A 24,054-nucleotide genomic window follows, 5' to 3' on the forward strand; every position below is an offset into this window, starting at 1 on the left:
CCCTTCACCTTTATCACCCAGCCCCCAAACTCCCTGCCCCTCTGACAGCGGCCAGTCTGTCCTCTGCACCTATGAGTGTTTCTATTTTGTTAGTTCATTTTGGTCATTAGGTTCCACATGAGTGAATCCCTTGGTGCTTGTCTTTCCCTGACTGGCTTATGTCACTTGGCACAATACTCTCCAGGCCCATCCACGCTGTTGCAAAAGGTAAGGCTGCCTTCTTCTACACGGCCAACGCCTGTTCTTACTCTAAGGGAAAACAGCTGGAGGAGACTAAAGCGGTTCGTTCTCACCCAGTGCACCCCAGTGAACATCGGTGCAAGCCGACTGCACTTGAACTGGAGACCCCGAATGAGAAGCCTTGGGACAGGTCCTGTCCTGCTCGCGCCCCACCCCATTCTCGTGAGCCAAGGGGCCCAGCAGGCAGGAGAGGATCCGACACAGCTGGGTGAGGGGCCAAACCTGCATTGGGGCGGACTGGATTCTGCCTGTAAGCTTCCTAGAGCCTCTGGGAAAGAGAAACCGCTACATACAAATTCTCTTAAAGGAAAGGAAATTGCTTTCTCAGGAAAACTCCAGCGCAAGTGCCACGGGGAATGGCATCTGTTTAGGAGCCGGCGGTGGGTCAGCTTGCTCAGGGCTGCAGTGGGTGCTCCTTGTGTACCCGCCCACTGAGGAAAGTCCCTCCCAGGGCATCAGGCTCGTCCGCAGCACAGGGACAGCGGGCAGTGAGGGTCCCAGGCTTGGCTCAGCCTGGGGGTGGAGGGACACGTCCCCAGAGCAGAATGTCAGCCACTGACTCCTGTCATTTGAAACAAGCAGGAATGTGTTTGTTTCCATCAGCTATGCAGCAGGTGGCGGTGACCCTGTGGGCAGCAGCCAGGGCCGCGTCCACTGAGACAGGTGAGGACCCTGCTTCTCGCTGCCCTTTGCTGACGGATGTGAGGATTCCTGATCGAAAACAAGGGCTCTGCCTCAGGGCCCGGGCCCTGGACGAGGCAGCTGTGGCCGCCATCTCGGTGGCTTTCATTTTTAACGTCAGCCGACACGCCAGTCAGCTTCACGCACAGGCAAATAAACGACAGGACTGTTAGTAGTAATTGTCTATTTATTAAAAAGGGTCCCACAGCCTCACAACCACAGCTCAGACATGGCCCTGGAGCAATGGCGTGGCCGGCCTGGCAGCCCCTTCGCCACATCCACGCTGGGCCCTGCTCGGCGGCAGGGGCATGGGGTGGGTGGCACTGCTCTTGGCTCAAAGAGCATGGCAGGTGCCCCTGACTGGCATGACAGCAGATGGTCCTATACAGCTCTGGTTCTTTGAAAACAGGTATGATACAGTAGAGTCCAAGTCCAGGAGCAGAACTGTGTGGACACTGAGTACAAAGGTGGTGGCCTCACCCGTGGCTACTGGGACAGACCGTCTGAGCTTCGGCAGCAGCCAGGAGTTCCCCACCTGAGCACCTGGCCTGTTTGTCTACAGGTAGGTGGTGACATCCCCCCGCCCACCACCTCCTCGGAATTCAGCACGTGTGGCACCTATAGCTGGGAACCTAGTGGGGCAGGAAGAGGGTCCTAGCTTGGCACCCTCTTCCCAGGGCCCAGCCAGAAGCTGAGAATATTGGCCAAGAGGACCCTGGTTCAGGGCGCGAACTTCTTACAACACAGGGTGACACGCCCTTCCTGAAGGCAGTTGGGGGCCACAGCCACCCCATGGCCTGGGGGCAGCTGATTTGTGTCACCTGTCACCTACACTTCCATCTGCTCAAAACATGTGCACTTTATTTATAAAGTTTCCCTGAATGGTTTTGTGTCAAAAAGTTTTCTTCCCCAATATAAAACAGGAAATTTACACACGTAGTAAAAATATTGGCGTATTTCTTCATAGAAACCCTGGGACCGGCTGAGGGGGCGGGAGGAGCTGGGAGGACAGCGATGTGCAAAGTCCAGCTCCGCCCACCTCCACTGGGCAGTGGGCCAAGTGCAAACCCTGCGGGTGGCTTTGAAGAACCGAGGTTTTGGGGGTGTGGGGGGCTGTCACCCCACAGACTCAGTAAGCACCTTCTGGGCTGGCCCATCGGCCGACCCTCACTGGGCTGGGACAGGCTGGGACAAACTGTCTTGAAAATAAAGCAGAAACCAGGAACCACGCTTACCGCGAACGCTGCAACGGGAGGACCACGATTCTAAAGGGAGGGCAGCTTCCCCAGGTTCGTGAGCTCACAACACAAACGGCACAAGAATGGAGAATGCAAACTGGCACTAGCACGAACCAGGGCCCCACGCTACTCAACCTACAGTGCTCACAGCAGACGCCACTGGGCCCTCGGCCAGGCCCTGGGCCTCGCTGCCTCCCAAGCGTGGGCCCGGCCAGCAGGCTGGCGTCTCCCAGGACGGATGGACAAGGGACCTCACTGCAGGATGAAGCCTGGCTGGTGAGGCAGCCGGGGCGGGGGTCTCTGGGGGAGAGGCGGTGGGTATGGCGACACAAACTGCGTGGGGAGGCCCATGCGGGGGGGCAGGGGAGGGTACAGCGGGGCCTGTGCTGTGCCCATGGCAGCGGTAAACGGCGTGGCTAAGCGTCCTGCAGGCACCGGGGGCGGGATGCGCCGAGGCATGACAGAGGGGGGCCCGCTAGCCTCCGGGGCAGCAGGCACTGGCTCGGGCACCCTGGACGGCAGCGGGGCTGGGGCCTGCGGGAGTCTCTGCCCCTTTAGCACCATCTCCTGCAGCTTCTCGATCTTCACTCTCCGCACGTGGGCCAGTTTCCGCTGGCTCTGGTAGACATCGATGAAAGAGTCCAGAGGCAGCTCTCCCTCGAGAAACTTCTCTGCCATGTTCTGAAAGCAGCAGGACACCTGGTCACAGGGACAGCCCAGCCCTGGGGGGAGGACTCTCCCTCCACCACCCAGTGGGCTCGGAGAGGCATCCCCAGCTTCCTCCCAACGCGGGCCCCTCCTCCTGTCCACCACAGCTCCATCCACCACAGCTCGGCACGGCAGGCCCTGGCTGACCCCGCGGGCCCACCTCCCAACCACCAGCGGGACAGCAACAGGCTGGGGAGAGCTGTCCTCAGGACGCAGGGGCCCCTCGGCCCGGACCGCGTCGTTCCCACCCTCTCCTTACACCAGGCCGAGCCGCTTGCTGCATCCTGACACGTGGGCTCAGCGGGACCGAAACCAGCGCGTGCCCACCAGGGTCCCACCTGGGCCACCACCGCCAGCCTTGCAGCTACAACTGTCCCCCGGACTCATCGCTTAGTGAGGCTCCAGCCCCCAGCGCTCAGCTGGCTGCGTCCTGGGGGCACTTCCCACCTACTGACTCGGAGCAGATGGCACCCCAGCGCCCATGGGACCCTCGCTAAGTCAGCACAACACGCACCCGTCACCTGAGGACCCCACTCCCTGCTGCACCCCTAGCCCCCAGGTCACTCGGTTCAGGAGCAGCCTGGGAGGCGCCACCTCCTGGCCTCGGGGTGTGGTGCTCGCCGTCCCCGAGGGAACTGGGCCAGGGACGCTGGCTGTTTACCTCCGTGTCTTCCTCAATCTTGGCTCCTTCGGCCTGAAGAAGTGCTAACAGGGTCTCCAAGGAAGCACTGCTGGGCTGTCTGTCTGCAAGAAGCCAGAGGCAGGGTGAGCAGGGGGGCGGCCCTTGGAAATCCCAGGGCCCCAGCCTCCCACAACCACCCTCCCACTCCCCCTTCAAAGCACGAGCACTGTAGCCAGAAAGCCGACAGCAGTCACACCTGCTGAGGACTCTCCAGGCAGTGAGACTAAATCTGGGGGGACAGGTGCACCTCGCCCCAGAGCCCAGGTCCCTCCGCCCCTCGAGGACTGGGACTGATACTGAGCATGTGACCTGCCCCACACTTCCCTCTCATGACACTGCACTTCCTGTCTGCCACCCTGTGGAGCCCATCACTGTACAGTGGACATGCAGATGGTCCCCAAGTCCAGCTATCAGTAAAGCCACAGCCTCCGAGCCACATCAATGCCCACTTGGCGGATGGCACGCCCGGGGTGGGGTGTGCGTCTGTCACGCCCAGAGGCTGCGCAGTTTGCATCCTCACGCACCAGGCATGTGGCCGCTTCCCTTTCACTGTCTGGCTAGGTGTGTTCTGGCCCATTTTTACCGAAGTTATGGTGACGGGGGGGGGGGGGGGGACGAGTCTATCCAATGCCCCTGTGACCTCTAAGGGGGTGATTTTAACCACCTAACCCAGAAGTCTCCCTGAAACCTACCCAAAGCCCCCAGGACTCTATTCCGTTCCCACTTCTGTCGTGGCTGGAAATTAAAGTGTGACATTAAAATGCAACATCCCGGTGATGATCATTTCAACACTAACTCTGAGGGCCTAACCGCACACACAGGGTGCCGCAGCGGAGCATCACGATTCAGAACACCGCCGCAGGCCGCCCTCTTCCTCCAGGTTTCCCCAGAAGAACCTTTCTCTTGCGGTCGCAGCAGCTGGGAAAGGGCTCCCAACTCCATTCCTGACCGATGGCCCTGAGAGTTACCTAGCTGGGTCTTCTTGATCTGGTAGGCTTCGAACAGCACCTGCAGCTCCTGGTATTTCTGGGTCAAGCGCGCCTTCCGCGCGTCCAGCTGGGGCTGGTACAGGAGGTTCCCCTCGGCCAGGCTCCGGTTGCTGGCGAGTGTCATTTCTTTGTTAAGCTGGACATTCTGTGTCTGCAGGGAACACAGGACGGTGAGAACCCAAGCGTGTTAGTGCCCGGCCCGGCCCCAGGGGTTCCCACCCCTGCTGGCCCCTCGGCTTTCTAGTGTGGATGCTGCTTCCCGTTCTGAAAGAGCAAGCCACCTCCCTCCCAGCGAGCTGCAGGGCGGCTCTGTCCCCTGACCCGCGCTAAGTGGCTGTGCTGACTGGAACGCCTTACCCCTCCCAGGAGGAAACAGGTTTTTTCAGAACAAGTGTCTGCTGCTGCTCCAGGGGAAGTGAAAGAATCACTATCGGGGGGCCAGTGGGCTCACGTCATGACTGTCAGGCCTGGGGCCCTGGGAAGGTGGTCGGTGCCCCGTGAGCCTGCTCCATTCGCTCCCACCCCGCCCACCGCAGCTCCCCCCCACTGCTGATCACCATCCACCATCCGGCGAGCGGACCCCACCGGGGTTTCCTTCTGCCCTTTCCTGCCTCTCCGGAGGTGAGGGTTAGCTGGGAGGAGGAGGGAAGCCCACCGCCTGAACCTCTCGTTTCCTTTCACCCACCACAACCCACTTTCTGGACCTGGGGTTCGGCAGCACGCAGTCCCCACTATTTGTCTGTTCTCTCCCTCAAGTCTGTGCCAGTCCTCCCTGCTCCCTGCACACCACCCTCCTCCAGCCCCCCCACCCCTGTCTATTTTCACTGCTTCCTTCCTCTCCACAGTCACAGGGTAGGGCCCTGGCTGCACTGCCACCATTGACCCCCTCGAGCCATGCCCACCGGAGGCTCCCACACGGCTCCCAGCACACTCACTGACGTGTGTGCACGCACACATGCATGCATGCACACATGTAGAAGAGCACACGCACAACTTAGTGGAGTAAGAGAGCAAAGACGAGGCCCATGGCCCCAGGCCTGCAGCAGGACACACAGATGAACGGGCCGGGCCCTAAAGAGTGGGCGCAGCTTAACACACATCAAAGGGAGAGACGCCTCCAGCTCAGCACTAGGAATCTACAGCCGAAACCTCCCCTTGCTTGCTGCTGGCTGCCAGGGCTGGGGGCTGGCAGGGCCTGCAGGGGCTCCCTCTGCCCCAACCCAGAGCACTGGCCCACACGGGCTGTGTCCTGCCCTGAGGTCTTCCCTTCGACTGCAGACTGCCGAGCATTTCAAAGAATGAACAAAGAAAACAAACGCCCATAAGCCGCTCTAGATAGAAACCGCTCGGCAACTTCTTTTAACACTGAACATGCAAATACCACGCGACCCGGACACTGCACGCTGGCAGCCACGCTCGGTCACGGTGCCCCTTTCCTGCCACTAATCGCCATGGGCACGGAGTGTGTTTTCTGGCGCTCTGTCTGCGTCCCCTCCGGCAGGCCAGCGCCCAGCACGCGTCAGCTCAGCCACCTTATTCTCACAGGGTCAGAGTCAGGTCACAGCCACTTCTATGCGCTAGGAAGTCCCAGAGGAGGGGAACACGAGGAAGCAACAGGCTATAAGCAAACGGCAGTTTGTCTGCAGAAAGAAAAGGGCAGACGCAAAGCCACCGCCAGCGGAAGAGGCCAAATAACACTTCAGCTGAGGCCCACCGAGCCAGCTGTACCTTAAATCCTTTGGGCACTGGTGTTTCTACACTTTAAAAATCAGTGAGTTCTACGTGGCTGCCAGCCCGCACCCATAGCCTCTCCAGGTGGACACGGGCTGAGGTGGTGGAGCTTCTTTCTAAGCAGCTGACAAAAGCTCTTCCCACCCCGGGCCCCACAGCACAGCTCGGGACGCTCAGTGCGATGCAGAAAAACACTCCTCCTCCGTGTTCCTGCCCGTGCTCCCGCTGAGGAAACGGGAGGACACAGCAGCGGTGAGCTGGTGGGACAGCGCCCACGGCACTCAGCCAGGACCCGTGGCCGCGCTCTGGGGGACACGGCCCGACTCCCTGACCCCAGCCTCGCCGCTGTGACCGCTCTGTACAGGAACCTGAGACCGCATGGAGGGGCCGCCGCACTTCGGGAGCCGTGGTGCCGAGCCAGCAGACGTCTGAAATTGAAAACTGTCGCCAACCCTTGATGGTTCTCATGATCCTTTTTCTTAACCAGAGAGAAATCTTTTCAGGAAATAATCTCGCTGCGGTACGGAAGCATGTTTATCGCTGTGCTCGGTTTCCCTGCAGTTCCCCTTTCTGCTCACGACGGAAGGAGAGTGAGCTGCGCGAAGCAGCATTCAGAGCAGGATCGACGGACGGGGCGCTATTCTGCCCACCCGTCTCCCCCGAGCAGCGCTGTCTGATGGGTGTCCACCCAGAGTCAACGGCGACCTCGGCACGGGGTGACCTTGTTACTTTCCTCTTTCTGCTTGTATATAATAAACGTGCACGTTTACTGAAAAAGTCATTTTTCAATGATAAGTAAACAAACCTGGCCCAGCCAGCGTGGCTCAGAGGTTGAGCCTCGACCTAGGAACCAGGAGGTCACAGTTTGATGCCCAGGTTGCAGGCTTGATCCCCAGTGGAGGGTTACAAGAGGCAGCCGATCGATGGTTCTCTCATTATTGATGTCTCTCTCTCTCCATCTCCCTTCCTCTATGAAATCAATAAAAATATATTAAAAAATAAATAACCTGTTCGGTATTAGCAGAGCCAGAGGGCAGAGGCGGCAGGGAAATCAGCTGTCTTTGTTGTAGAAAAGACGACAGGTGTTTGATTGCACCTGTTCAGGCGGAACGTCCAGCCCTCCCTCTCCGGGATGCTCACGGCAATGACGACGTTCCCGCAGGACGCACTTTCTGCCTCAAACGCACTAGCCGTTTATTTATTTACTGATTTGGTTGAAGGAATATGGCAGGAAATAAAGGTCAAAAAGAAAACAAATGTAAACTCCCCTGAATGACACATGCAATGGTTACAAGTGAGACGCGTGGGGACGGCGCCGGCTTGGAGGCTTGGGCTCGCAGAAGGCCCTGCGACGTGGAGTTCTGATGGGCACTGGCCGGTCCGGCTACCTCAGCTCTGAGAACTTTGCCTTCCTGAGCCTGCCCACATGTCCAAGCTCCCCCCTTCTATGACAACAAGCTCGGGGCAGTCCCTCGCGTCCCCGACACTGTAATTTAGTCCTTGGCATGACCGAGTTATGTTAGTGAATTTCAACAAACACACGGAAATGCTTGGTGGTGCTGGGAGTCTTTAAACGCCCAACACGCTGTTAGTACTGGAGACGTGGGCTGCGGTGCTTAGCATGAAAACGTAGGGATGCCCCTCACCCACCAACACCCAGCTCACAGCCCAACACGAGCTGCACAATCTCACCCACGTGATGGCCGGGTGTCTCCGAGGCACAGCTCTGTGGAGGTGGAACCCACACGCCAGACGCCACACGCTCCACCCACATGAAGTGTCGACTGCAGGGCGGTCAGCGCATACCTTTGGCGGGAGTGCCTTTGTACTGCAGTCCATTGTGCTTGTCCAGGTAACTGTTCATTCATCAAAAACGGGGTGGTGGGGAGGCCTGAGGCATCACACATGCGGCTGGGGGGCTGCTGCGTCACAATGGAGTTTGTACTCCTGGGAGCCACAGGGTGCTTGGAGTGGGCTGAATGGCACCCCCCGAAAGATGTGTCCACAGCCTCATCCCTGGTCGTGGGCGTATGGCCTTGTTTGGGAAAAGGGTCTTGGCAGATGTGACTAAGTTAAGGGTCTGGAGACCAGATCTCCCTGGATGTTCGCAGTGGCCCTGAATCAGCCACGCGTGTCCTGGGAAGAGACACACAGACAAGACGGACGCAGAGGAGGCCGCATGAAGACGGAGGCAGAGACTGCAGCGACGCGGCCACAAGCCCAGGAGCCCACGCAGCAGAGGCTGGAGGGGCAGGAGCACTCCCTGGGGAGCCTCCAGGGGGAGTGTGGGCACCGATTCCAGGCCTCAAGCCTCTGGGACTGTTTTAAGCCACGGGTGGGGAACCCTTTTCCTGGATATTTGTAACATCATTCGAGTGCCATACAAAATTATCAGCTTAAAAAGTAGCTTCTTGTATTTGGTCAAACATTTAATTACCCCTAACGCCTTTGCAGGGCCAAATGATTTCACGGCCTCATAGGGCCGGACATGCCCTGCCCCTGCTGTAAGCCACCGAGTTCGCAGTCACTTGCTGTGGCAGCCCCAGAGCCCAACTGGCTGAGACGGGCCACGGGACCAGTTCAACGGGCCCCTTGCCTTCTAGTTCTTGCTGGATTTGGCGATGGGGACTGAGGATGGGGTTCTCTGGGTCCCCTCCCGATGGGGTGACTGTAGGTGGCCAGACCCATCTCCCCACTCAAAGCAGCCCTCTCGCACTCTGTTCTCTCCACCCCTGGGGTCTGGAGGTAACCACCACACCTGAGGCCAGGCCTGCCCCGGCCCTGGGTCCACACCCAGGTCTCCTGGTAAAGAACGCCTGTAGGACTCGCCTCTCAAGTCGCTGAGCTGGGGGCCGTCCTGCCAGAACCTGGCTGACATAACCAGAAGGGCTTTCCCGTTAAATAAAATGACACAGGAGGATCGTGTCACTCACTCGGAGGCCCAGAGCTTGGCCCAGACCAACAGGCCTATCAGTAAACACTGGCCCAGCCTAGTCCGCAGGGATCACATCTCCGGCCTCAGGCCACTGTCGGTTAACGGTTAACAACGGCTCCGAAGATTAGCTTCCGAAAATCTTTACCACACACTGCTCAACAGTAGCACCAAAGTTACACCCAAGATCAGCACCAAAGATACACTGTGACTACAAACCACCAGCTGGGGACTGGGACACGACGCTCTCCTAGCTCACACGGCAGTGCGGGCGGTTCGCAGTGAACCGGCAAGGGGAGAATTAGGGTGATGCCAGCGACTGCCCTAAAGCAAACGCGCGCTGCGGCAGAGAAAGTGGAGCACACCGGACACAAGCTGGCTTCACAATGGGACAGCAAGGCGGCGGCGGCGACGGCCTTGCGGCCACTGTAACTGACACGTCCATTACAGATCCACCAACCTCAGTGACAACCTCTCGCCTAAAGCTTGATAGACACAACACACACCAACACGGGCTGGTCCTCCCTCCCTCCCCCCCCTCCCTCCCTCCCTCCCCCTCCCTGGAACACGTATGGAGCACCTCTCCGTGCCAGGCTCTAGGGAGACAGTAGCCAGAACACAGCAGGCCCTCATGACCATCCAGGGAGACAGGCCCATGGGCTGCGCGGCACTCGCCCCGCACTGCAGCCCCCGCCCCCGCCCCCACCCCAACACAGACTGCATCTGCTCTCCCAATGGAAGGCCTGAGAGAGAAAACAAAATCACAACGGATGCGAATTTAAAGTTCTGAGTAAGCGCGTCACTGGTGATGGGACACCGTCCACCTCAGCAGGATGTGCCAGCGCTTCCTGAGCACGCACTGCGTGCCTGGCTCTGCGCCCCCAGCTCTTCACGCATCATCTCCATCCCATCCTCTCGGGAGGTGGAGGGCGGGGATCGAACCCAGGATCCTTCAGTCCACTGGCCAATGCTCTTTCCCCCGAGCCAGACCGGCTAGGTAGGGCAAAAGAGCAGGATAGCTGTTTGATTCCGCCCACCCCTCCCCTCTTAAACCAGGTTCAGTAGATTGAGTCAATGCTCAAGCAACCTTGAAAAACGGGGGGTGGGGGGAGGTAGCCACTCATTTTTTTGATGCTCCAAGTCCATAGCCAGAGGGGGACACTCCAACTTGGTCAGCAGCTGACCCCTGCCCTCCGTGTGGCCCCAGACCCATGTGGGCTGTGCTGTCCTTGACCCAGACTGGTCCTCCCTCAGAGAAATACCAGTTCCTTTAGGATTTTGCTATTTTCCTCTCCAGATAAAATTAAACGGACAGCTAAAGAGAGAGAGAGAGATAGAGAGAGAGAGAGAGACACACACACATGCACGCACGTGCGCGCGGAGGCGGAGACAAGCCTGGCTCCTGCTCTTTTCCACGGCAGCGAAGGTTGGGTTGCACTGGGCTCTACACGCCGCCGGCTCACGGATTAGGTGATGAAAGCCTGGCGGGGTGCGCCAGCTTAACCTCGTCTCCTTCATTGTGCTGCACCGGCTCGAGCTCGCCAGTTACTTCAGGGTCAGTTCCACCACCACCGCCACCTGCACTGTGAGTGCGGCCTTTGATGTTAAAGGGCACGGTATTAGAAAGCCCGCATTCCTCTCCCATTCCTGAAAACACCTGCCCGGGGAGCTCATTTCCCCGCCGGCTTCCAGGTGGAGCCTGTGCCAGAGCCGCCAACACACCCGAGGTGCTTCCCAAGCGTCCCGTGAGTTTTCATGGAAAGAACCCGTAACGGTCGCAGAGTGGGACTGTGCAACCTGTCACCAAAGTGCAAGATCTGGAAAAATACAAAAACACAGCGAGGGCGCCGTAGAGCGGGATGAAACCGCCCTGAAAGACAGCAACCTCGTGGGCTGTGCGAAACCGTCCCCGAGCCTCAGCCTGCGCGGGGAAGGCCTTGTACCAGCTGCTCATCGCATCTTCCACCAGAGCAACCCACGCAACAAACAGACCGACAGATGGATGGCGACTGTTTGATTGACGACCCGAACTCCTGCTGGCTGAGACAGACCGCTGCCCTCAGAAAGCAGCAGGCATGGGGTGCCGCCTGGACCACCCCTTCGCGTGGGGCTGGCTCGAATCTTAAATGAGCACGTCCTTCACTCTGAGGGCGAGTGACCACACTAAGGCGAAGGCTGGGCTGGAAGACCAGGAAGAGGTGGGTGGTCTCGGGCTCACACAACTGGACAGCCTTCTAGTCCTGGCGGAACCATATTCCGGGCGTTTCCGCCGTTGCTTTTCCCTCGTTAGCTAATATTCAGAGAAAACGGCCAAGCGCTGCCCCTTCTTGGGTGGATGTGGCTGTCAGTGTGCCGGTTCCGAGAACTGTCCGAGCTGGACTGTCACTAGGCGACCATCACTGACCTTGGGCCTGGGGCTCTGGGCGGAGGAGGGGCGGGGCGGGGACGGGACACCCAGCTGATCACAGTGAACCGCCTGGTCCCAGTCTCCTCCAAGCCAGGGGCTCCGCACGCCGGGCCCACCTGGGCCACAGAGGCCCGGGGTCAGCAGGTGGGCCGGGGAAGCCGCAGAGAGCCCTCACCCACTACAACAGAACCAGTTAGTTGCCGCTCACCGAGCTGGTTGAAACAGGAAATCACTGAATAAACAAAATTTTAAAGACACCTGCCCATTTTTTCCCGTTGAGGCAGGGGTGGGGAACGTCCGGCCCATGGGCTGTACGAGGCCCGAGAAATCCTTGGCCGGGCCCAGCCAAGGCATTCGGGGAGCGTTAATGAAACGTCTGACCAAATACAGCAGGCTTCTTTTTGAGCTAATGATTTTGTATGGCCCGCGAATGATGTTAGAAATATCCACATGGCCCTTGACCAAAAGAAAGGTTCCCCACCCCTGGTGGGAGACCAAGGTCTTTTCCTGGAGAGAAAGTACCCACCAGCTCGAGTTACAGTAGTGTTTCTGCCCAGACCACGTCCTGCCCGTGCAGAGCTGCCGGGCACGGGACGGGCAAGGTGCGCGGAATCTGGAATTCCCCAGTTCCCCCCAAGCTGGTCTGCCCCTGATTCGCCACATTTTCCTAGAGCAGCAGGCCAAGTGGGGTGCTGCTGAGCCCACTTCTTCCCTCTCCTCACGGCGGTGGCTCAGCAGCTGCCACAGCATTTAATGGAATCATTGCAGGGCTGTTAACAAAACCAGAACAACCGGTCTGAGAGCAAACACGCTGGACTCTGGGTAGAGATGCAGCTGCCTTGTGGGAGCAGAAACGCCTGCCACCCGGTCATGGCCACGGTCATGGCGGGGGGAGGGGGGGGTGGCGCTCAAGCGTATTTGATAAAGGGAACGGACAGGGCTAATCGCTAGCCTGCTTTAGTTACGTGCAAAGGGGGTCAATTAATGACTTCTACTGTAATTAAAAAGCCCGATCCCTCCTCCCGCCCCCAAAGAAAGCCGCCTAACGGAAGGTAATTTCGAAACCCGGTTTTTCTTCGTAGCAGTTTCTGGCCGGGACCAGCAGCCAAAGCAGCCGTTGTGAGCAGAGCTCAGGGTGCGCCGGCGTGGCCTCGACTGACACAGGTGCAACCAGCAGCCGCCTGCCCGGCCGGCCGGCGGGTCCTGGGTTTCTCTCGAAGGCTCTGCCCCCTGACAACGAACTGCGCTTTGACATTTAAAGCGCAGCTTGACCCGCACTTCCCGCCACCTGACTTGAGTTTCATTTAACAGATAACACTTACTCTCACGTGCTTGAAATTACTCATCTCCGAGTCAATCTGAGAAAATGCTATTCTAAGAAGGGAATTTTATTTTTTAAGTCTGTGGCTAAAGAAGGAAGGGATTAATCAAAGGAGAACCAGCTATTCTACTTAGATTTCATAACCAAAAAAACCAACCCTATGCAATTATATCTGATGTAGGGAAGTAGATGTTCTAACTAAAAGTGGCTAAATACTAAAGACTTGTTTTCAAAAAATATTTTAACAGGTTTATGTTCACCGATGTTAATTGTCATATAACATGAGAGCAAAAAAAAAAAAAAAAAGCAGCTAAATAGCCTATAGTAAGGGAATGGTCACACAAATTAAGACATAGCCATACAGTGAAATATCATGTGACCATTAAAAATGTCATAAAAGAACATTCTGATAAAAAAACCCACCCAGATACATTCTTTTTTTTAAAATATATATATTTTTATTGATTTCAGAGAAGAAGGGTGAGGGAGAGATAGATCAATCAACGATGAGAGAGAATAACTGATCAGCTGCCTCCTGCACACCCCCTACTGGGGATCGAGCCCACAGCCCAGGCATGTGCCTTGACCGGGAATCGAACCATGACTTCCTGGTTCATAGGTCGATGCTCAACCACTGAGCCATTTTCTTATATTCTGGTAAGAAAATGCCCAGCGTATAACACAAAACAAACAGAAAAAGGTGTATACATAATGATCTTGGTGGAGAAAGACTGGAAGAAAACGTATAAAATGTCTGTTAACAGTCATCTCTGAGTGGTGCTGTTACGTGTGATTATATATTTTCCTCTCCAGTTTTTTGTACATATTTAAATTTGTTCTATAATAACGCGTAAAAAATGTTATTTTTAAAGGTTTGTTCAGTTGGGATCAGGAATTTAAAATACTATATACTTCCCTGCCTTTTTTTTAATTCGTGCACTGGTAGGGGCCCTAGCGCTGCAGGCCGGGGTCTCCCTCCCTTCCCCCAGCCGGCCCCGCCCCCTGGTTGAACTCCCGGAAGAACTCCTGGTCAAACGGACAATTTGCATACTATACTTTTATTATATAGGATATATATATGTGTGTTTGTGTATATGTATATTTTTATTGATTTCAGAGAGGAAGGGAGAAGCAGAGAGAGATAGGAACATCAATGATGACAGAGAATCATTGATTGGCTGCCTCCTGCACGCCCACAACCCGGGGAATGTGCCCTTGACCGGAATCGAACCTGAGACCCTTCAGTCTGCAGGCCGATGCTCTACCACTGAGCCAAACCAGCCAGGGCTTCCCTGCCTTTTTAACCGGAGAAGGCAGGGAGCCTTCGATGAGGCAGAGCCGACCTTGCGAATGACGGGAAACCACCGCACCATCTGTGACAAGCCCGTGCCCGTGGGCTATGGAAGCAGATGGCGGCTTATCCCCTCAATAAGCCCCTCGGGGAGCTTCCGCTGGCAGGCGGACCTAACAAAGCAAGACGAAGGGACACCCTCTTAGCTCTCCACGCTCCGCTCTCCTCACCGCTTACCAGGGAGCCCTGTAAGGAATCACCGAGAGCACCCGCACAATCAGGCTCCACGGGGAGCACGCCCCCAAATGGCCCCAACCACTTGACCTTGACGGCTCCCGGCTCCCGGGACGTGCTACCGCCATGCACTGGGCTCCACAGCTCCCGGACAGTCCTGTCACCCGCGGACGGCTCACAAGGGTGGTGTGGTATTACGTACTCCCGTTTTAAAGATAAGCAAACTGACATTTTGGAAGGTTAATCTGTGTCCATGGTTTCCTAGCAACCCAGTCCCATCGTAACCACGAGGCTCACTCATCAACCTTACGTTTTTGTGCGCAGCTTTTTATAACTTGGCCCCTCCCTTTCTATCACTCACTCCTTGGCAGTGTCTGGCCTTCCCGACACCCTTTAAGGATCTGCCACTGGCAGATAAACCAGGACGCAGGCCGTTCCCTGAACTGCGAGCAGAGCGAGACCGGCTGCGCAGGCGCCCAGGGAAAGCCGCCCACGTCGGACTGGCCACCCCAAGGCCTTTTGATCCAAAGGCTCCGCCTGCTCTGTCTCGCCCCCACCCCCTCCCGCTGGCTGCCCAAGTCCTCCACAGGAACTGCCAGACAGACCGCAGTGCCCAGCTCAGGACCCACCAGGGCTCCCTCCGACGGGCAGGCCAAGCCCAGGCTTGGGCTAGAGCAGGAGGTCACCTGGCTCTGCCTGCCCCTCGGCCTGTTCCTCCCAACCCCCCCCGACCCCGGCCCCGCCTGGTCCCTGCGTCACCCATGCCCTACGGAAGCCCTCTCCCTCCTGATCTGCGTAACCCACCCTGAGTCCCGGCTCAGGAGCAGCTCCTAGGAAACCCTCCCTGTGGTCTCCCAGCCCAGCCTCGCTGGGACTCCCTCCCACTGGGGCACGCCCGCATCACTACGGGGTCACACGCACACCGTGCTCCCCTAAAGGACGGGAGCCACGCGGCTTAGCGGTTTCACGTCGTTCTCGACCTCAGCTGTGACGGGTTAACGGCGTGCTGTCAGGTGGCCACCCCAGCACTGGGCTACGGGTAGGAATGTAACTCCAGGTGCCTTAAATAACCGAGGCCGTCACAAAAGATCTGATTTGGAAGAAGCGTTAACCACAGACTTGTACGAACACAAACTATCCAAATATCGGCCTTTCACACTCACTCTTTGGCACAGAAACGAAAGGCTCCCACAATCCCATGCTGCAGGGTAACCTGGTGACGACAAGCCACCCCCACCGTCTACCTTCTTCTTCCCCGTGAAGAAGCCCCACCGAGACCCTCCCTGCCCTGCACCACTGGGCCAGACAGTCCTCCTGCCCGTGATGGAAGCTGAAACCCCCACGGAGCCGAGGAGACAGACCGCGGGACGCCCAGCCGCATCCGAGATCACGCGTGTGAGCAGGTGCTGCCACAGGGCCCTTACAGACAGCTTGGCGCTGTACCTGCCATCCTCCCCACTGTACGCCCCGATCCTGTGATCGAAGCCAAGAAGCAGCCGCGTCGGCTGAGCCCAAGCCCATCAGCTCCACACGTGACGGAGGCCAACAGCCCTGTCTACTCCTGGTTCCTCTTCCGGCCAGTCGGCCACGGGCAGGCCCTGAACAGCATGTTGGCTCGTCCGAGGAGGAAGGTCACCACCCTCGTTTCTCCGCCCTCTGATGCCACCTTCTCCTCCTCCCAGCCCACCAATCACTCCTGGTGACCTTTCGACCTTTTATATTCCCTTTGGTTGCAATGAGCACTGGGAGGAAGTTGGCCCCCAAATGTGGCCTCCTCGGCTCCCCATGTGCCAGCCGGACAGTGTGACTGCCCCGTGTGCCCCCACACTCAGGCTGGCGCGGATCTCTGACCCCTCTCCCGCCCTGGCCCACTCTCTCCACTCACTCAGCAGCACCGGCACATCCTACGGGCCAGGCAGCGTCCGGGTGCGAGGACAGGGATAAACATGTCCCAGGCTCAGCAGGGACACGGGGCAGGGACCGAGGGGGTGGGGAGAGCCAGAGGGTGAAGCTGCAGGCCCCTCCGGTGGGCAGGGGCGGGACAACCCCACCAGGGCACCGAGGCGGCCGGGAGCCTGCAGCGGCCTACGTCTCCTCTCCGGAACCCGAGATCAAATCCAAGCTCTTCTCACCTGCACTTCCGCGTCCGCCTGAGACCGGGGCGTCGGCAATGTCCCCGCGCCAACTGCCAATCCCGCCCACGCGCGGCTGCCAGGTTCATCCCGGAGCGCCCCTCTGATCCAGGCTCGGAAACTCACCGCCACCGAGCCCACACGCTGGCGCTCAGCCCCGCCAGCCTCCCGTCCTGTCCTGTCCTGTCCTGTCCCTGCTCGCAGCAAATCTAACCTGGCAAAGGCGGACAGCAACTCGCTGGTCATAAACCTGCCTGCCCGGCTGCGCTCCCGCCACCGCTTCTTCCTGATCCCCCATTTCTGTCTCATGCCGCGCAGAGGCCTTTACAGCTCATAACAGACACCTAATTCTGGGGCGAGGGAGGGGGGTCACGCTCGGAAGAGAGCACAGATCCCCTTTCAACCATGTGCAGCTTGGCGGCATTAGCACAGTCACACTGCTGCCCCCCCCACAATCCCGACTCTTCATCTTCCCAAACGCCCCCTCATTCTCTCTTGTGCTGTGCATGTCCCTGGACCAAGTTCCGGGATCCTGCCCTATTCACCTTTCCGTCCTGGGTGACGCCTTGCACAGACCGTGACCCACAGCTGTGGACCTGAAACGGAACTTTCTGGAAATGGCAGCAAAAATACTGTGCCTTTGAGTTTCAGCAACGACGGCTAACAGCAATTTGCTGAGTGCTCCCCTGTGCCGTGGGACCACGGTGAGCATCTTACAGGCTTAGCTCACTGAACCCCCCGACCACCTTCTGAAGTCAGTTACTGTTTATTATCCCCTTTATTTTTTAAAAAAAATATTTTTTTATTGATTTCAGAGAGGAGAGATAGAAACATCAATGATGAGAGAGACTTATGGATCGGCTGCCTTTTGCATCACCACCCCCCCCCCCCAACTCCCTAGGATGGAGCCTGCAACCTGGGCATGTGCCCTGACTGGGAATCGAAACATGACCTCCTGGATCATAGGATGATGCTCAACCACTGAGCCGTGCCGGCCGGGCCATTATCCCCTCTATTTTCAACGAGGAACCTGCCCCAGGAGAGGCGGATCAGCCCCACTGCTGGCGTCAGAGCTGTCGCTGTCAATCAGTGCAGGAGCAGCAGAGAGCGATGAAATACGTGAGCAGGCTAACAGGTCAAATCCCCTCGCCCCACTAAAGAACGGGAGCAGCCGCCTCGCCCCACGAGAACCCTGAAAGGCGGGCAGGGCCACTCTCCCCCTACAGGGCAGGCACGAAGCACAGAGCTCCCAGGACCCACATAACGGCACCCGACTCGCTTGGTGCCTCCTTTAAAAAAAAGGTAAATTCAGATAAAAACCAAATTTCGGGAAATATACCTGGCATGGTCATTTTTTACTCAAGAGTTAAAGTAACAGGTCGGAGGAAGAGAAGAGGCAAACGTGATCGCTGAAGGCTTTATACACGCAGTCCTGACCGGACAACACGAGCAGGAACCGACGCCGGCCGCACACCGTGGGCGTTAAATCCTGGCTTCCACACACCCCTCGCCCCAGCACGCCACGTGTGCGGCGAGGTTGGTCCATTTCAATGACCCCTGTGATTCCCGCAGCCGCTCTGCAGAGCGCACCTCGGGGAAGGAAACTCCTTCCAGGAGAGACTGAGACTCGGTACTTTCCACACACCATCTGCTCTTCAGACCCTCCGTGGAGCAGGTGGGCATTCTCACTTGCCAGGGGAACGGAAATCCTGAATTGGATCCTTAGCACCAACCAACCAGCATTTCCCCAAAAAGCACACTGGGAGGAGTGACCCCAGGGGTCGGGGTAGCTGCCCAATCCCCAGGCAACAGTTCCTTTGAAGGGAGTACCCAGGTCCACGAGGTTCACGGGACCCAGAGAGGAAGGCACATTCCTTGGCCACGTCCAAGTAACTCTGAACACGAGGCCACGTACAGGTGACTCTGAACACGAGGCCACGTACAGGTGACTCTGAACACGAGGCCACGTACAGGTGACTCTGAACACGAGGCCACGTACAGGTGACTCTGAACACGAGGCCACGTACAGGTGACTCTGAACACGAGGCCACGTACAGGTGACTCTGAACACGAGGCCACGTACAGGTGACTCTGAACACGAGGCCACGTACAGGTGACTCTGAACACGAGGCCACGTACAGGTGACTCTGAATACGAGGCCACGTACAGGTGACTCTGAATACGAGGCCACGTACAGGTGACTCTGAACACGAGGCCACGTACAGGTGACTCTGAATACGAGGCCACGTACAGGTGACTCTGAATACGAGGCCACGTACAGGTAACTGAATACAAGGCCACGTACAGGTGACTCTGAATACAAGGCCACGTACAGGTGACTCTGAATACGAGGCCACGTACAGGTGACTCTGAATACGAGGCCACGTACAGGTGACTCTGAATACGAGGCCACGTACAGGTGACTCTGAATACGAGGCCACGTACAGGTGACTCTGAATACGAGGCCACGTACAAGTAACTCTGAATACGAGGCCATGTACAGGTGACGCTGAATACAAGGCCACGTACAAGTAACTCTGAATACGAGGCCACGTACAGGTGATGCTGACTATGGGGCCACGTACAAGTAACTCTGAATACAAGGCCACGTACAGGTAACTGAATACAAGGCCACGTACAGGTGATGCTGACTATGGGGCCACGTACAAGTAACTCTGAATACAAGGCCACGTACAGGTAACTCTGAATACGAGGCCACGTACAGGTGACTGAAAACAAGTAAAAACATGTACATCGGAAACATCCGCCCGCGGCAACAGGAAAGAACACCGTCCCTGGGTGTGCTGCACGCAGGGAGCCGACATGGACAGGAGGACGGGAAAGAACGCACACGGCCTGGAAGATGGGACCTACTGTCTGCCGCTCACACCCCCATTCGACAATCGCAGTGGACGGAGCACAATGCCTGCTGTCTTTAAACCTAAGAGTGAATGAAAGCCTTCACAACACAGCCACACTTTCCAGTGGCCGCAAAGTATCCCCTCGGGCTCCCAGAAGCCTTACTCTGCAATTTAAAACACGTCCTTCTGCCAATTAGAAAACACACACAAAACAAAACAGAGCCTTTGGTTCAGGTTAAGAGATTCTGTGCTGCCAAAGGCCTGTTCCATTTACTGGCTCATCCTGGACCTACTGAGGCACCAAAACCTTTTGACCACAGGAAGGCAAAATGTTTCTCAGGCTAACGGCAAGTCAACATGGACTCAACATTCTGGAAATAAGACCCTATGAACGTGTCCGGATCATCTGGTATGAAGGATTGCCAGTAACCTTTCTAAAAAGGGAGAACTACAAATGATTGTTAAAAATGGCAATTATGCCGTGGCCAGGTGTGCTCAGGGGTTAGAGCGTCGGCCCATGCACCAAAGGGTCTTGGGTTCGATTCCTGGTCAAGGGCATGTACCTGGGCTGTGGTTCACGCCTCAATCCTGATTGGGGCTGGTGCCGGAGGCAACCAGTTGATTTGTTTCTCTCACACTGACGTCTCTCTCTCTCTCCCTCCCTCCCTTCCACTATGAAAATGGAAATGGGGGAAAATATCCTCAGGTGAGGATGAACAAAAATATAAAAATAAAAACTTGCAATTACACTCCTGAGCACTGACTATGGGCTGTGTTAAGGACTTAACATGCACCATCTCACATAATCCGCACACCAACTCCATGAAACAAACACGACCACATTATCCTTCTCCGGACGCTCAGAGAGGTACAGTGACTTGCCTGCAGTCACACAGCTGTGGGTGGCCGAGGCTAGCCCGGACTGTCTGATGCCAAAGCCCGGGTGGTCTTTACCACCACAGCATACATGTTCCATGTGGTCGAGAGTGGACGGTTCACAAAGTATTTTCTTCTGCCGTGTCTCACAACCTCCTCCCAACAAACCAACGAGTAACAGCAGCAGCTGAGCAAAAACTTGGGCTGCTCTGTGGCACACCCGCTCCTACAGAACCCGCCGCACGGGACCAGGGCAGCAGGATCTGCCACGTGTGCCAGTGGCTAGGTGAGCTGCCGGGCTAAGAAAGGTATTCTGGTCTTCGCCTCCCGTTTCCTTGTTGTATTTAAAAGCACTACGCCCTGAAGAACAAACTCCTGCTGAGTTATGAACTATGTGGTCGAGACAAGTGGCCTCAGCCAGCCCTCGGTCTCTGCACAGGATACTCAGGTATGAAGGTCACCTTTACTCAAACACAAGACACCAAAACCCACAATAAACCCAAACCTGCTCGATGAACCTGCCTTTCCCTTTAAAGAAGAACCTCCAGTTCCCAGGAAGAGGAAGCCAGGGAGGCCCCCACAGCCTCAGGCGGCGAGTTCCTGGACTTCCACAACCTTCCCTCCACCAAAAGGCAGCTTATTTCCATGAACGTTCCGCCGATAGAAGGACAGACCCCCGTCCTCCCTGAACCAGGACAGTCACAGAGAGTGAAATAACATGTGTTACACGTTAAAAAAAACCACACCTCTCATTTGATTATTAAACTAGAAAGATGCCTGCTGGCGGTCAACAAAAGGTCTCCTGGCAACGGGAAAGCAGAGAAGCGAGGCGAAGGTTTTCTTTCTTTGGAGACGTGAAACTCTCCTTCAGTCAAGAAAGATGGATTTTGTCACTTATTATCCTCCAGAATGGAAAGTGCCGCACCGAGACTATAAACGGGGTAAATTGCATCTCAGAGCAACGTCACATGTGCCAAGTTACAAGCCAGTGAATACAAGGGGTGTATTAATGGAAAGGCTGATACCATCTTACTACACTGGCCTCTCTGTCGCTCGGGACAATGATCTGTTGAGGGTTTTCCAGGGATTTTGAATGTGCAACCTCCAGACAAGCCCCCTTTTCAGGAGCTGGCTCGGTGCTAACAATCCCTCCTGGGAAAGAAAGCCAAAGCCCCCACAGACTTCTGGCGAGGGGCAGCCCGCAGGCAGGCGTGGGAAGGCCCCGGCTTCAGAGACAAAGGAGGAGGGGGAGGTGGGCCGGAGAGCAGGATGGGCCTGGGTCCACCAGCCTGAGAAGGCCCAGACCCCCGGACAGGACTAGAGAGTCGGGAGAAAGGGAGAAGCAAGCGCACGCAGCAAAGGCACAGGGTGAGGTCAGTTACCCTGAGAGCGAACCCAGCAGGAGGTTCTGGAGAGGTGGGGATGGGCTGTCCAGCCCCAACACCCTCCCCCCAGTTTATCTTCCTCCAATGAACAGCCGAGGAAATCTCCTGGGGGGTGGGGGTGGGGGGATGACACTAGGGCAGAGCATTCCCTTCTTTCATGGGGGCAACTCTTACAGGGAAAGGGGTCCTGCCACCCCCCTTAGGCCCACCCACCGGACAAGCCCCCGGGATAACTATTAGGGCCATTTCCTCATGCAGTCAGACCCCGAGAGCCCCTCAGAGACACAGACCCCTCACGTCTTATACCTCGGAGACCCCTGCCCAGTCGTAAAACCCATCTCAGAGCTACCTCCCAGATCCAGCTAGTCACTCAGCCCCCCAACTACCTCCCAGACCCAGCTAGTCACTCAGCCCCCCAAACTACCTCCCAGACCCACCTACAGTCACTCAGCCCCCCCAACTACCTCCCAGACCCAGCTACAGTCACTCAGCCCCAGAACTACCTCCCAGATCCAGCTACAGTCACTCAGCCCCCCAACTACCTCCCAGACCCAGCTAGTCACTCAGCCCCCCAACTACCTCCCAGACCCAGCTAGTCACTCAGCCCCCCAACTACCTCCCAGACCCAGCTAGTCACTCAGCCCCCAACTACCTCCCAGACCCAGCTAGTCACTCAGCCCCCCAACTACCTCCCAGACCCAGCTAAGGTCACTCAGCCCCCCAAACTACCTCCCAGACCCAGCTAAGGTCACTCAGCCCCAGAACTACCTCCCAACCCAGCTACAATCACTCAGCCCCCCAAACTCTCCCAGACCCAGCTACACTCAGCCCCCCAACTACCTCCCAGATCCAGCTAGTCACTCAGCCCCAGAACTACCTCCCAGACCCAGCTAGTCACTCAGCCCCAGAACTACCTCCCAGACCCAGCTACAATCACTCAGCCCCCCAAAATATCTCCCATACCCAGCTAGTCACTCAGCCCCAGAACTACCTCCCGACCCAGCTACAATCGCTCAGCCCCCCAAACTACCTCCCAGACCCAGCTAGTCACTCAGCCCCAGAACTACCTCCCAGACCCAGCTACAATCGCTCAGCCCCCCAAACTATCTCCCAGACCCAGCTACACTCAGCCCCCCAACTACCTCCCAGACCCAGCTAGTCACTCAGCCCCAGAACTACCTCCAGACCCAGCTAGTCACTCAGCCCCAGAACTACCTCCCAGACCCAGCTACAATCGCTCAGCCCCCCAAACTACCTCCTAGACCCAGCTAGTCACTCAGCCCCAGAACTACCTCCCAGACCCAGCTACAATCGCTCAGCCCCCCAAACTATCTCCCAGACCCAGCTACACTCAGCCCCCCAACTACCTCCCAGACCCAGCTAGTCACTCAAGCCCCAACTACCTCCAGCTACAGTCACTCAGCCCCCAACTACCTCCAGCTACAGTCACTCAGCCCCCCCAACTACCTCCCAGACTCAGCTACACTCAGCCCCCTCAAACCCATTTTGGAGCCCCCCCCCCTCAATTCTCTCCTAAAACTCATATCCAGCTAGTCCACTCAGCCCCTCAAAACCTATTCTCAGACCCCAATACCTGCCTCAGTCTCTCTGTATCCCTCCACCTTCCCTTTAAGCTTCCCAATCTCTGCCCGGACGAAGCCCTGGGCGCCCTCAGTCTGTCACCCCTAATCCTCCACTACAGTCCCCTCTGCAACCCAATCTCCACCCCCCCATTCCCTCCGCGCCCCACCAGCCTCAGCCACAGCCCTCTGCGCCCCCAAAGCCCACCCCTGGCTCTGACCCCCGTTCCATTCCCAGCCTCGGGCCCCAAGCCCTGGGCACGGACGCTTTTCCCAGCTCAGCCCGTACCCCCGACCCCGTCCCGGCCCCCGCACCCCCGACCCCGTCCCGGTCCTGCCCCCGCCGGCGCGGCCCTGCCCTCGCGGCCCCGCTCACCTCCTCCATCCGCTGCACCATGGCCGCCAGCTGCCCCTCGTCCTCCAGCAGTTCGTTCAGCTGCACCAGCGACAGCCCCGCGAACCGCGCCTCGCCTCCCGCGCCCGCCATGCCCGCGACTTGGCCGCCGCCGCCGCCGCCGCTCTGGCCGCCGGGCTCCGCCGACCGGAAGGGCCGCCCTCAAGCCCCGCCCCCGACGGCGAGGGGGTGGGGGACACGTGACGCCAGCGCTGGGGCGTGACGTCATCGGCGCGCGGGCGGGCGGCGACGGGCGTAGCCGGCAGCACACCTGGCGGGGCGCTGGCAGTGGGCTGTATCTGGGGGCGGTTGGAGGCTTCCAAGGGAAGGGAAAGGACCTTGGGGACGGGCTTGTGACGCAGCGAGCGGCGG

At 57.5% G+C, this 24,054-nt stretch overlaps 1 protein-coding gene across 1 annotated transcript; it reads right to left on the reverse strand.

Moving 5' to 3' along the window:
- Window positions 1-1,091: 1,091 nt before the first annotated feature.
- On the reverse strand, window positions 1,092-23,853 carry VPS37B (VPS37B subunit of ESCRT-I). The gene is made up of 4 exons (XM_080649614.1): window positions 23,665-23,853; window positions 4,518-4,689; window positions 3,529-3,611; window positions 1,092-2,840 (listed from the first exon to the last, which is right to left on the reverse strand). The coding sequence occupies exons 1-4, from the start codon at window positions 23,773-23,775 to the stop codon at window positions 2,412-2,414; spliced, it is 795 nt and encodes a 264-aa protein (XP_080505740.1). The 5' UTR covers window positions 23,776-23,853; the 3' UTR covers window positions 1,092-2,411.
- Between the last annotated feature and the right edge of the window lie 201 nt (window positions 23,854-24,054).

The sequence above is a fragment of the Plecotus auritus genome (genome assembly GCF_963455305.1).
Source record: "Plecotus auritus genome assembly, chromosome: 13".
Taxonomy (NCBI): domain Eukaryota; kingdom Metazoa; phylum Chordata; class Mammalia; order Chiroptera; family Vespertilionidae; genus Plecotus; species Plecotus auritus.